This window comes from Anoplophora glabripennis, unplaced genomic scaffold (assembly GCF_000390285.2).
Source record: "Anoplophora glabripennis isolate ALB-LARVAE unplaced genomic scaffold, Agla_2.0 scaffold489, whole genome shotgun sequence".
Lineage (NCBI taxonomy): Eukaryota > Metazoa > Arthropoda > Insecta > Coleoptera > Cerambycidae > Anoplophora > Anoplophora glabripennis.
The window spans coordinates 215095-228743 of record NW_019416572.1 but is presented as its reverse complement, the minus strand read 5'-3'; the positions used below and the strand labels follow the sequence as shown (position 1 = coordinate 228743).

Here is a 13649-nt window from a genome sequence, read left to right as displayed (position 1 = left end):
CCTAATACTCAAGGAGATGCGACTGATGCAATACTGCTTAACATTCCGGACAATGAAAACATCGATGAAAACTTCCCTATTTTTATAAATTTATAGAACTGATATTAAATACTCATTAATTTAACTGGGTTTTTTATTTAACTGAAATATAGTAAGTACTATGCTACAGTTTATGAATGAAGAACATTCTATACTTGATAAAAAGATATATGTAATACAGTCTAAATGCAAACAGCATCTTACTTAGTATTAACCGTGAATTATTCTTGCTATTGCATCTCTTCTCAGTTGTCCTCTCTGACGCACAACTGCCTCACCATAATCTACATTGATCTGTAAATCATCACCATTATTGTTGGCATCTTCAAAAATTTCAAAATCTTCATCGTTGAGGTGTTTTGCAATATTATGCAAAATAAAGCAGCTTAATACAAGAGACGGAACTTTTCCTGTATTTACTCGAATTTTGTTTTGCAATATAGGAAAGCGCTGTTTAACTTGGCCAAAACACCTTTCTATTATAACACGTTCTCGAGTAAAACATCTATTATATGTAATTTGCTCAGGAGTGACAGGGTCTCTGTATGGAGTCATAAGCCACGGGGTAAGTCCATAACCTGAATCTCCAAGAAGAAGTGCACTAGCTGTATTCCACCGCATGATATTAAAAATGGCAGAATTTCTCCATATGCGTGAGTCATGAACGGCTCCTGGCCAAGACGCATCGACACTTGTAAACTCCTCTCGGACGTTGCACGTTGCCTGAACGTTTAGACTGCAGAACCCCTTTCTGTTGACATACTCATCTCCGTGTACAGCCGGTTTAATGATAGGAATGTGAGTGCAGTCTATCGCACCGATAGCAGAAGGAAAATTATACTTTTCTTGCCATTTATGTTTCTCTTGCTCTAACGCTTCAGTAGTTGACGGAAACTGTATCCATATATTTGATTTTCGTATTATAGCATCTATTACTGATGAAACTGTTAATGATACCGTTGATTGGTGCACCCCAATGTCCTCACCTACGCCACTTTGAAATCCCGGGTCGCCGACATAACGAAGAAAAATTCTCATCTTCTCAGTGGTCGTTAGAGCACCACCTCTGTTTTCAAACTCATCTCCCAGGAAATGTTGAGCAAGCCATTCTACGTTATTTCTGTTAAATCGATACAAAATTCGATAGTCGGTATCCCGAGAGTCTCTTCGAACCTTATAATACTTTCTTGCACGAGCAATAGGCATAAATTCGGCCATTATTTCCGAAAGCACAGTTATTACTGATGCTGAGCTTCCTACCAAGGTACCTTAAATTATTGTGAGTAGTTGCTTCATTTGTGTAGCATATACTTACTTTTATTCATACCGAAACTTAAGTAGGCACTCAGTGTTAAGTAGATACTTACAAAACTAGCAGGTGCTCCATTGCTAAGCATCTCCTCTACGATTTTATTAATACCAAATGAAGAACCCACTCCAAAATTTGAAGTAAAAAGTATGTGCTTAATTTTATTAATACCACCTAATGAATAACAAAAACTCAGAATTATGTTTAAGATCATTGGTAATCTACAATCTACATTAACTATCAACAAAATAATTTAACCATACAGTATTAACAGTTACTCTCTTGAACAAGCGTATGAATTTAGTAAAAATATTTTTTCTGACATCTGGCATTCTGGCGTTCAATAAAACATTATTTTTTAATTCCATACAGCCAATATAATGTAAATCTTAGATAGGTACCTTTTATGTGTTCAACTGCCTAAGAGAAATTAAAAATATAATCCAACATATTATTTCCCTAAACCTACATGATATACCTAATATCAATATTTTAAATACGCCCGGGAAACAAAACGAGTTTGACGGTTGGAGCATGCGCATGAAACAGAGAGAACCAAGTACCTTTCAATGCAGGGACCCCCGAAATGTCGATTCGATGATTCCGAATCGAGATCGAAATAATTTCGAAACCCCGCCCATTCGAATCGATATAATATCGAGGAGTCTTGGCTAGCCGAAATGATTTGCTCTCTTCTATCACATATATTGACTATTGCTATTTCTTTTCAACATTACAAATATGTGTTTGCGTTTGTGTTTTGTTTATTTTTACGTATTTAACCTATCCCAATGTGAAATACTTGTTATATACAAGGACTTGTATAAAATCCTTGGTTTCTATATATCTACAACTATTTGAACAGCAGTGGATCATGATTTCGGAATCATAACGCGTTACGATCCGAAATCTAGCAATCTGATTGGTTTTCAGTGGATCGTAACACGTTATGATTCCGAAATCATGAGTAAAAGAAAAGGGCTCTTATTCTTTTGGCACTACAAAGCATCGCTTTGTATCTCTCGAGATACATTTGGACGTCTTCAGCAAATCGACAAAGATGATACAACTGTTTCTGAAAACATAGTGCCGTTGAAATGTTTTGACAGAGGACGTAATTAAGGTCAATTCACACATACGGTACTGGGCACCCACTGTGCACCGACTGTGTCGATTTGAACTAATTCTATCACCTGAAGTTTCCATTGAAAATGTATTGAATTGCACTGTTTAATTCACACATGTAGGTCTAGGCACAGACTGTGCTCTGACTGTGTTGCTTCCGACCGCTCTGAAAGCGATTTCTCAAGGTTACGGTCCGACACGGTAGGAGCACGGTACGTGCATAACCGCTCTAGTGAGAACTATTGGAAGGCGACCAGAGGGCGGTCGTCATGTTTCGGCCAGCGCTCGTTCATTTTCGGGTGTCGCGATTTTGCCGCTGGTATCGCGGTATCGCGGTTAGTGTAAATTCATCGATGTGACGAGTAGGCCAAAAAAATGCCTGTTAATGAAGAATTTTTAATAATTTATGTGCAAGAACATGAATGTTTATACGATTTACAAAATAAAGATTATGATAATAATCTAGTTAAAGATAATATATGGAAAGACATCGCAAATAAATTGAATTCAACACCCGAAGAATGTAAAAATAAATGGGCTTTGCTGCGCTCTTACTACAGAAGAGCTCTGAACCGGCGTAAAACAGTGAGTGGTCAAGCTGCAAAAAACATGAAAAAATGGAGGTTTGAAGACCAGATGGAATTTCTTAGAAGACACATGTAGTTATCTATTGTCTCTGGACACATGTAAGAGCGACAGTAAGTATCTAAATTTTACGTAACATTTAAAAGTTGCAAAGTTTTCTTGTCGTTGAAACAATCGGAAATTGGTACATGGCGTGTCACATTAAAAAGCATTAAATTAACGTTATTTACATTATAATTTATAAGTTTTCCTTTGTTAACATATTGTGCTATGCAAACACACACACACACAAACTCACAGACATAAACATTTTGTTATTATTTTTGTTTTATATTCTCGCGCCCATACGGCTATTAGTCCCCAGTCCCTGCTGCTAAAAAAAATGACTACTAACCGTTTGCAAATTTGTATATGTGTTCTTTATGTGAAGTTATGAAATTGGTACATGGCGTGTCACATTAAAAAGCATTAAATTAACGTTATTTACATTATAATTTATAAGTTTTCCTTTGTTAACATATTGTGCTATGCAAACACACACACACACAAACTCACAGACATAAACATTTTGTTATTATTTTTGTTTTATATTCTCGCGCCCATACGGCTATTAGTCCCCAGTCCCTGCTGCTAAAAAAAATGACTACTAACCGTTTGCAAATTTGTATATGTGTTCTTTATGTGAAGTTATGAACTTCTGTAAAAATAAAAATTGTCAGCGGTAGAACCCAATATTACCATTAGTAACCTGTTCCTTTAAAAAAGTTAAATAAAAAATGATGTGAAAGTACTGATTCAATTTCCAGCGGTTTTATTTATATTTTATTTATTATTTAAATAAAATTTAGTATTTAGAATTTAAACATAAATAAAAATCTTTTTGTTACAGAACCTGTTCTAATTTGGATGCGTCAGAGGAAACTGAAGCAGATGATGAAGTTGATGACAATCAGGATACCCCACGACCAGTGGCGGCGCGTGAACATTGATTGAATGTGTTCTGCTTAGGGTTGTCACATTTGTTGAATTCAATTATGGGATAATAAGTGCCCGGAAATCCTATAAATGGCGCCGCAGGCGAAAATTTTTTAAATTTTCAAGGTCACGCGTTTTCCTGGTACTTCTGAATTTCAAGGAACAATCCATTTATACAAAAATACAGACTTTCATAAAAACGATTTTTGAAATTGATACTTTTTTGAAATATATATTAACGAATTACCTACTGACGGTATAAGTAAATAAATTGGAATAAACTAAATATATTTTATTAAATTATTGAATATTGTTTATATACAAAAAAATCGTTGTAAAGTTTACCAACGATTCAACGAATTTTAATTTTCCTCGCCGTGTTATGATTTTTTCTTTATCTTTTTTTATATATATTATANTAAAAAAAAATCGAAAACATTTCTGTTAAGAGTAGTTACAAATCTATTCTTATTTATAACCGATTTTGATGAAACTTATGGTAGTTAAAGATCCTTATGGTATGATTATTACCTACAATTTTCATTCCGTTATCTTAATCAGAAAGAAACTTATCTTAAGAAATATCCAAATGATAACTTTGGAGGGTCATATCTCAGTAACGGTGCTCCAGAGGACCAATGTTTATAGGAACTTTTTTTTACTATTTTTGGCTCTACTTTCACCTCCTTAAATTTTGTAAACTTTTCCATACACCTTGTTTATGACGAGAGGAAGGACGTTGAACATCCCCGTTCCATTGGATGATAACATCGACTTGAACCAAAGCTTCCTCCGAGATTGCTGACGAGATGAGGAAAACGAAAATTTCGGTCCGACTTCCGAAATTTTCGTGGAATGGATTGACCCCAAAAATTACCTCCTGCAAGCTCTTCGGGTCAATATTAACTCTGTTAAATTTGAGCCATTAAACTATAAGCAAACGACCAGGACCGCCAGAAATTCAAACGTCGTCCTATGGAATAGGGTGTCCCTGAATGGGACCTCACAACAGCCTGGCCTGAATAACGGAATCCACCCTACCGAATAAACATTCACCCTTGTCATTTGTGCTTCTTTAGCCAGGGTATAGTACCTGGTCAGAGTGTAACTCGCCTCCAAAAAGAATTCGAAACCGCTGTTATTCTTTATACTAAATAAAAGCCCAGTGGCGGCGCGTGAACATTGATTGAATGTGTTCTGCTTAGGGTTGTCACATTTGTTGAATTCAATTATGGGATAATAATTGCCCGGAAATCCTATAAATGGCGCCGCAGGCGAAAATTTTTTAAATTTTCAAGGTCACGCGTTTTCCTGGCACTTCTGAATTTCAAGGAACAATCCATTTATACAAAAATACAGACATTCACAAAAACGATTTTTGAAATTGATACCTTTTTGAAATATCTATTCACGAATTACCTACCTGCTGACGGTATAAATAAATTGGAATAAACTAAATATATTTTATTAAATTATTGAATATTGTTTATAAACAAAAAAATCGTTGTAAAGTTTACCAACGATTCAACGAACTTTAATTTTCCTCGCCGTGTTATGATTTTTTTTATATATATTATATATTTAGTTATACGTGCAAATCCGAAATCCGAGACCACACAGCTCATCCCCGGTACAATCACAGAAAATCCCCGCCATGCCCATGTGACAATTCTATCTAGTTCTACCAGATGCCGTGAAAAAATATATAAATAAACTTACCAAATTGACAAGCTGCAGTCAAGGTTCTCAGAGTTTTTACAGTTGAGGTCAAGTTTTTAAAAACATTAAAACACTGTCATTGGTATCACAACGTATCACTCATCACTTTTAAAGTTATTTTTTGAAAATTAAATCAATACGGCGTTGTTTCGTACTGGCAAACATTTCAATTACTTTTTCATTGAAATTAATGTCATTTTTAATTAAAGTATTCTCTATAGACAACATGGAAAGTGCTGATAACCTGTCCTCACACATTGAATTTCTTAAAAAGTTTTTCACTCGTTTCAAAGTTGAAAAGCATCGTTCCGCCTCTGCCGTTGACATTGGGATTGTTATTATTATCTCCAGCAATTTGATGGTCTCTTTAAATGTTTGTTCCAAATTATTTACTATAATCATATTTAAAAAAGCTACAGCCCCATTGGTTTCGCGAAAATCAGGCCTCATATAAATGATAGTCAACTCAGTTCGCAAACGTTCAACTTCAAATACTGGATATGCTGCAACTGTAGTCTTGAATACATCATCGGGAAATGTTTTGGAGTAATTATCAAAGTGATCGGAAAAGAATAAAGTTGATGCAAGCAAGTGGCCACTGTATTCAAATCTAGTTTTTGCCGTTTGTATTATGACATCACAAACCTCAAGAGCTGATGCGCGTAAATTTTCTTCTGAAACTCGTATTCGTTTCGAAGCAGATTCTGATTCGAATTTAAACAGTTCTTCGCCTCTCTTAATAACAGATTTAATATTTTTTCGAACATTATTAATACAGTTTTCAAAAGTATCGATAGCACTTTTAATTACTACAGGATCAGTTTTTCTTGTTTGTAACTGGTTATACAAAATATCAACATGTGGCATAATGTTATGAAAAATATTCAGCCAAAACAGAAACACTTTATCATAAAGTAATCGTTCTATAGCACTCGCTTGATTGATAGCTTTTGCATTGGAAAACTGTTCCTGAATTTGTTGCATACACTCTATTAAAGAAGTTCTATATTCATAAATTATATTTACAGCTCTACTTTTAAAGTTCCAGCGAGTTTGAACAGCACGCGGTATTCTCTTCCCCACCACTTCAGTTAATACATCCAATCTTTGAGGAGAATTTGAAAAGAAATTAACGACGTCATCCACGTTGGAAAAAAAAACACGCACTTGCATGTTTTGTGAAGCTGCTTGCGACATTATCAAATTTAGCTGGTGAGCGTAGCAATGCACAAAATAGGCCAGGGGATATTTTTCTCTTACTCTTGTATGAACACCGGCATGCCTACCGCTCATAACAGCCGCGCCATCGTAAGCTTGAGCAATCAATTTATTACAATTGTCTTTCAATAATGGATCAAGTACGGAACGAATAGAATGTGTTAAATACTCAGCATCGTGCTTTTCCGGATTTATGAATCCCCAAAATCTTTCCACGGGACTGCCTTCGTGTACGTAGCGCAAGACAACAACCATTTGAAATTTTGAAGAAACATCTGTAGTTTCATCTGCCATGACGGCAACATAATTTGACTGATTAATTTCAGTTATTATTTTGTTTCTGCACACTTCAAGCATGCACTGTAGAAGATCATTCTGTATATCTTTGGAAGTTCCTTTAAAAATAGTAGCCCTTTCTAGATGTTCTTTCAATATGTCGTCAAGATCTGCACTAAAATTTATGAGTCCACGAAACACACCAGGGTTGTCCGAATTTTCTGTCTCGTCGTGTCCGCGAAGTGCTAATTCGAAAGCTCCGCAAAATTTTATGCAATCTATGATTTTAGATAATACATAACGATTTTTCGTTACCTGTTCATCATGTTTCCGTATATTTTCCCAATATGCAGAATCTAACTGTCTTCTTATGTTTATTTTACCTAATAGGGCCAAGTTCACCTCATTTGACAAATGATTTTTTGTTTTTTCATGTCTCTTGATGCTCTGACTTAAATGACTCAAATCTTTCACACCGTATATTGTCCATGCTTTATCCCCACCAAAAAGTAAGCACGGAAAACAAAACAGTGCATTTTTTAAATCACACCCGCACATCCACTGTTTTTGCGTATATATTATTGTTAAATTGTCTTTTGTAACTTTTACTACGGCTTGTTGCACTAACTTCAATATTTAATTCTGGTGTTGGCCTACCTAATTCTTTTATTTTTAGTTTATCCTCATAAGGCAGAAAACCAAATAAAGTTTTTTGTAAAAACGAAACACTATTCATTTTAATAACTATAATATAATATCCGTAGACGCCCAAACGAAAATATTCACACGTGTCCGCCAAATACCACGAACGAAATATTACTGCATTTCAGCAGCTTGGCGCTGTCGGTATTAGCGACACATAACTCCCATTTACGCCTGTACTGGGTCACGTGCCTGATTAGCCAATAAAAACAAAGGACGCATCTAATTGCTCGCTGTGAGCACATTTTGTATATGAGGTTGCATATATTAAGATTATTAAGGGGCGTAGCTCGCGTCGTAATAAATAATAATATAAGCTCCCAGATTTATTTTAGCGCGAGTACATTTGGATTCTTTAAATATTTTGTTGATGTTTAATATGATTAAATACATAAAATTTTATGTGTTCTGCAGCTCCGCAGCTCTTATGGTAAAACCGCCACTGTAAAAGCCTAAATAAATTACATATTTATACTATTCTTGAGTTATCAGTTCTCTGCAAAAAATACACCACAGTCGAACTCCAAAGGCTTTCAGCTATACGCAGAAAACAAAGCTTCTTTCAAGCTTCGCTACAGACTGTCCACGGAGTTGGACAATGCATAAACATTAGTGAATAAGGATAGTGATCTTCAGACACTAGGACATCAGTCCCGAAAAAGTGCCAGGGTGATTAAAAAAAACGCGTATCAAAACATTTTTTCTAAGTGTCCTAAGTTGTAAAAAACTTAAATCGTTTCCAGTATTATTCCATACATATCCAGGGTGGTCGCGATTTAGACAAACTCACCTTAGTCCAAAAGTTGATACAGAGATACAGGGTGTTTAATGCAAAATATCATTTTAGTTTTTTCTTATTTATTTCATAATAAATGCTCATATCGAGATGAAATTTTGGTGTTAGGGGTTTTCTGGGGCGAGAGATTGAAATATATCCATGGTTTGCTTGTAGCTCATAGAGAGCGCCACCTGCGCTAGGTCGAATGCGTTGAAAACGACAGAACTTTTTTATCTTTCAAAAATCTAATTCTCAGGTAGCAAATTCTGATTTTACAACTTCTTTTACACAAAAAAGCTATACTTTTTGATAGTCGCTATCTTGCACCGTTCTCGTAAAATTTGCCATTGAAAATTCCAATGTATTTGCATTCAATTACAAATCGGCAAAAATTTTCAAGTAGGCTTATGTTAAAATCCAATTTTGACATTTTCCACTTATCTTAGTGCTGTCAGTAATATTACAGTATTATTCGTGCCTTATTAAAAGTATTCTTTACTTTATGATCTAAATCGTAGTGCGAGATAACATGCCACGCCATAATTTATTTTCAAATGGAGAAATGCGCGATATGGTTTGCGTTTATGCGCAATCAGATTATGTTGGACGTCGAGCGCTTCGTCGGTATTCAGAGTTGTATCCGAATAGAAGGCAACCAAATCGGAAACTATTTCAAGAACTTTTTAATAGACTTGGAGAAACTGGTAGTTTTCGTCCTAAAAGAGACAACGCAGGGCGTACTGTTACAGTTCACCAAGAAGAAGAAATTTTAGTAAGAGTGGCAGGAAATCCAGAAGTTAGCAGCAGGCAGGTAGCTAGAGAAACCGGTGTTAGTAAAACAACAGTTCTCAAAATCTTTCACAAGGAAAATTTATATCCCTACCATTTTACACCCGTGCAAAATCTTTTAGCAGCAGACTTACCAGCTAGATTACAATTTGCTCATTTTATGCGCAATCAGCAAAACCTTGACCAGGAATTTTTGGATAATGTACTATTCACTGATGAAGCGACCTTTACTCGTCGAGGAATTTTCAATTTTAGAAACAAGCACATATGGGATAATGAAAATCCTCACGTAGTCAGTGAGCGTCACTTCCAACATGAATTTAAGATAAATGTTTGGTGCGGAATCATAGGAAATCACCTTTTGGGTCCACATGAGCTTCCTCCAAATCTAAATGGTGACTTGTATTTAGATTTCCTGCAGCACCATTTAGTTGACTACCTCGACGATTTACCACTGAATACACGGCAAAATCTATTTTTCATGCAAGATGGAGCTCCCCCTCATTATTCTGTCAGAGTACGGAACTATCTTGACCACATTTTTCCGGATCGTTGGATCGGTCGTGGGAGTCGAATATTATGGCCTCCTCGTAGTCCTGACTTTAATCCTATGGATTTTTGTTTCTGGGGCTACATGAAATCAGTTGTCTATAGAGAAACTATAAACACCCGCGAAGAGCTATGGCAGAAAATTGTAAATGCCGCCGAATCATTTCGTAACAAGAATCTCTATTTTAAAATACGGCAGTCTTTGAACAAACGCGTTAATAAATGTATTGAAGTTGGAGGCGGACATGTTGAACATTTATTGTAATATTCGATATTCAATTGTTCATCACAATTTATAATTTGAAATAAACTCTTGTTCTTTTTGACATTCGTACCTTATTTTGATTACTCGAATTACCAAAGCTAAATATCTTGAGAACGGTGCAAGATAGCGACTATCAAAAAGTATAGCTTTTTTGTGTAAAAGAAGTTGTAAAATCAGAATTTGCTACCTGAGAATTAGATTTTTGAAAGATAAAAAAGTTCTGTCGTTTTCAACGCATTCGACCTAGCGCAGGTGGCGCTCTCTATGAGCTACAAGCAAACCATGGATATATTTCAATCTCTCGCCCCAGAAAACCCCTAACACCAAAATTTCATCTCGATATGAGCATTTATTGTGAAATAAATAAAAAACTAAAATAATATTTTGCATTAAACACCCTGTATCTCTGTAAGTATCAACTTTTGGACTAAGGTGAGTTTGTCTAAATCGCAATATTTTCACGTCAGGAATCTAGTCATGAATTTTGGCCCATTACATCGTGACCACCCTGTATATCCACCTACCACAATACCAAGTTTTTTTTCAAATTATCTGTACTTAATAAAAATTTCTAGTAGACATAAAATTACTTACCCTCTATTAATTTTGATAAATTATCTAGAAGTGATCCATCACATTTAGAAATCTTATCCAGAGGTTTATAAACCTTTTTCCAATTTGTGTAATACCCTTCGGGTTCAGTCCCTCCGCCTTTTCCCTTACAAGAGTTAATATAAGTTGAACTGCGTGTGTCAATAATATATCCTTTTTGAAAAGGCCCTAATATAGCATTCAAAATTTTTTCATCTGCTGCGCATCTTCTATTACAATTATTTAATAGTGGCTGACTGGATCTTAAAAGGATAGTACCATTTTTGTGTTTATAACTAAATACTGGAAATCTTCCGCCTTGACGAAAATTTGCTGATGCGATTATAACTTCATCATCAATAATTTTAGGAACAATTAATGTAGCGCTGTACGTATTGCAAGTGCTATAATTTTTGTTAATTATAGAAATCCTCCATTCATCAGATGCTATAAGTTTGGTAAATTCACTTTCAGGCTTAAATAATGCATAACCATTTTCAAGGATGTTATACATTGGACGATAAAAAAATGGATAGAGCAATTTTATATTATTTAAATTTGCGAGACGTTTAATAGAAATGTATAAATTAAGAAATTCAACAGAGTCAGGTAATTCTAAATTAAAGATTCTAAAATCTTTGCATTTTATAACAATAGTGCCCCCATTTTGATTAGAATTTTGTATTTTTTCCACAGAGTCTATAGACTGATGTAAAAGCTAGAATAAATCAATATCAGAACGTCAGATATAAATGTGCTTATATTTAAAATTGTTTACCCATAATTCTTGGAAGTTCTTATGAGATTGTAGAATTAAATGATGACCTGTGATGCACAATGTTCCAGCAACTGATTCATGAAAAGAACTACTTAATACAACATCATTTAATTTAGGAGTAAGTATTAATGCATCAAATTCCATTTAAACAGTAAAATTTATAGCAATCTATTGCATGTTATATTAACTCAAACTAAACAAAACAGGATAAAGAATTCTGAAAAAGAAAAGAGCAAAAATAATTCACTGCTCCTATCGGATGTCAGGAAAACTAAAAACTTTATTCAGATTCAGAACATAGTGTATAGAAATATGGTAAACAAATTCCTTCTCCTTTTTAGTGCATAATTCCACTACCGTCTCATCAACGCCTGGTCTAAGCGTAATAGTAACTGGGTAAATCAATTTTACAAGGGCAATTTGAAAAATTGAAATGAAAGTACATTTTTGTAACAATGTATTGTCACGTCTGGAGGTTTTAACGTACACTTAGCTGCGACTGAGAAAAAATGAAAAACAAATGTGTGTAACAAAACTGTACTTTACTTCCATGGGTCCTGGTTGGTTACACACAAGGTTTTTAGAGAGAGTAGATTACACGGTAACTCCGCGCGGGGAAAGGCGCGTGAAGGGAGTTACACTTCATACAAATTACTAGATTTGTTTGCCTACATTTATACCTTGCAGTGAAAATTTTGACATAAAAACCCTCCTTACTACAGGGTGATCGAGAATGATTTACTTTGCTGCCTCACCCTCACACTGATTTTTGATGTGCGGCATACCAGTTTTTGATACCAATACTAAATTAACGGAGTTAAGTTTCTGTCAGCATTAACAATAGCCTGATATAATCCGGAGGTTTCCGCTTTTGTGAAAAAGTATTTCCGCAGGCGTTCTATTTGCTCCTTATGTCGAATACGTAGATCAGGTATTCCTCGTCCTCCATAGGATCTCGGTAAGTGGAATCGTTCTTTACAAGCTCTCGGATGATGGGTACTGTTCTGTGGTGGTGGTGGTGGTGGTGGTGGTGGTGGTGGTGGTGGTGGTGGTGGTGGTGGTGGTGGTGGTGGTGGTGGTGGTGGTGGTGGTGGTGGTGGTGGTGGTGGTGGTGGTGGTGGTGGTGGTGGTGGTGGTGGTGGTGGTGGTGGTGGTGGTGGTGGTGGTGGTGGTGGTGGTGGTGGTGGTGGTGGTGGTGGTGGTGGTGGTGGTGGTGGTGGTGGTGGTGGTGGTGGTGGTGGTGGTGGTGGTGGTGGTGGTGGTGGTGGTGGTGGTGGTGGTGGTGGTGGTGGTGGTGGTGGTGGTGGTGGTGGTGGTGGTGGTGGTGGTGGTGGTGGTGGTGGTGGTGGTGGTGGTGGTGGTGGTGGTGGTGGTGGTGGTGGTGGTGGTGGTGGTGGTGGTGGTGGTGGTGGTGGTGGTGGTGGTGGTGGTGGTGGTGGTGGTGGTGGTGGTGGTGGTGGTGGTGGTGGTGGTGGTGGTGGTGGTGGTGGTGGTGGTGGTGGTGGTGGTGGTGGTGGTGGTGGTGGTGGTGGTGGTGGTGGTGGTGGTGGTGGTGGTGGTGGTGGTGGTGGTGGTGGTGGTGGTGGTGGTGGTGGTGGTGGTGGTGGTGGTGGTGGTGGTGGTGGTGGTGGTGGTGGTGGTGGTGGTGGTGGTGGTGGTGGTGGTGGTGGTGGTGGTGGTGGTGGTGGTGGTGGTGGTGGTGGTGGTGGTGGTGGTGGTGGTGGTGGTGGTGGTGGTGGTGGTGGTGGTGGTGGTGGTGGTGGTGGTGGTGGTGGTGGTGGTGGTGGTGGTGGTGGTGGTGGTGGTGGTGGTGGTGGTGGTGGTGGTGGTGGTGGTGGTGGTGGTGGTGGTGGTGGTGGTGGTGGTGGTGGTGGTGGTGGTGGTGGTGGTGGTGGTGGTGGTGGTGGTGGTGGTGGTGGTGGTGGTGGTGGTGGTGGTGGTGGTGGTGGTG

The 13649-nt window shown here is 37.3% G+C and overlaps 1 protein-coding gene across 1 annotated transcript; it reads right to left on the bottom strand.

The window, feature by feature from the left end:
* Window positions 1–249: 249 nt before the first annotated feature.
* LOC108912940 (myotubularin-related protein 9) lies at window positions 250–11850 on the bottom strand. Its single transcript, XM_023454978.1, has 3 exons — window positions 11699–11850; window positions 10924–11638; window positions 250–362 (listed from the first exon to the last, which is right to left on the bottom strand). Exons 1-3 carry the CDS (start codon window positions 11840–11842, stop codon window positions 250–252), a joined length of 972 nt encoding a protein of 323 aa, XP_023310746.1. The 5' UTR covers window positions 11843–11850.
* Window positions 11851–13649: the final 1799 nt, after the last annotated feature.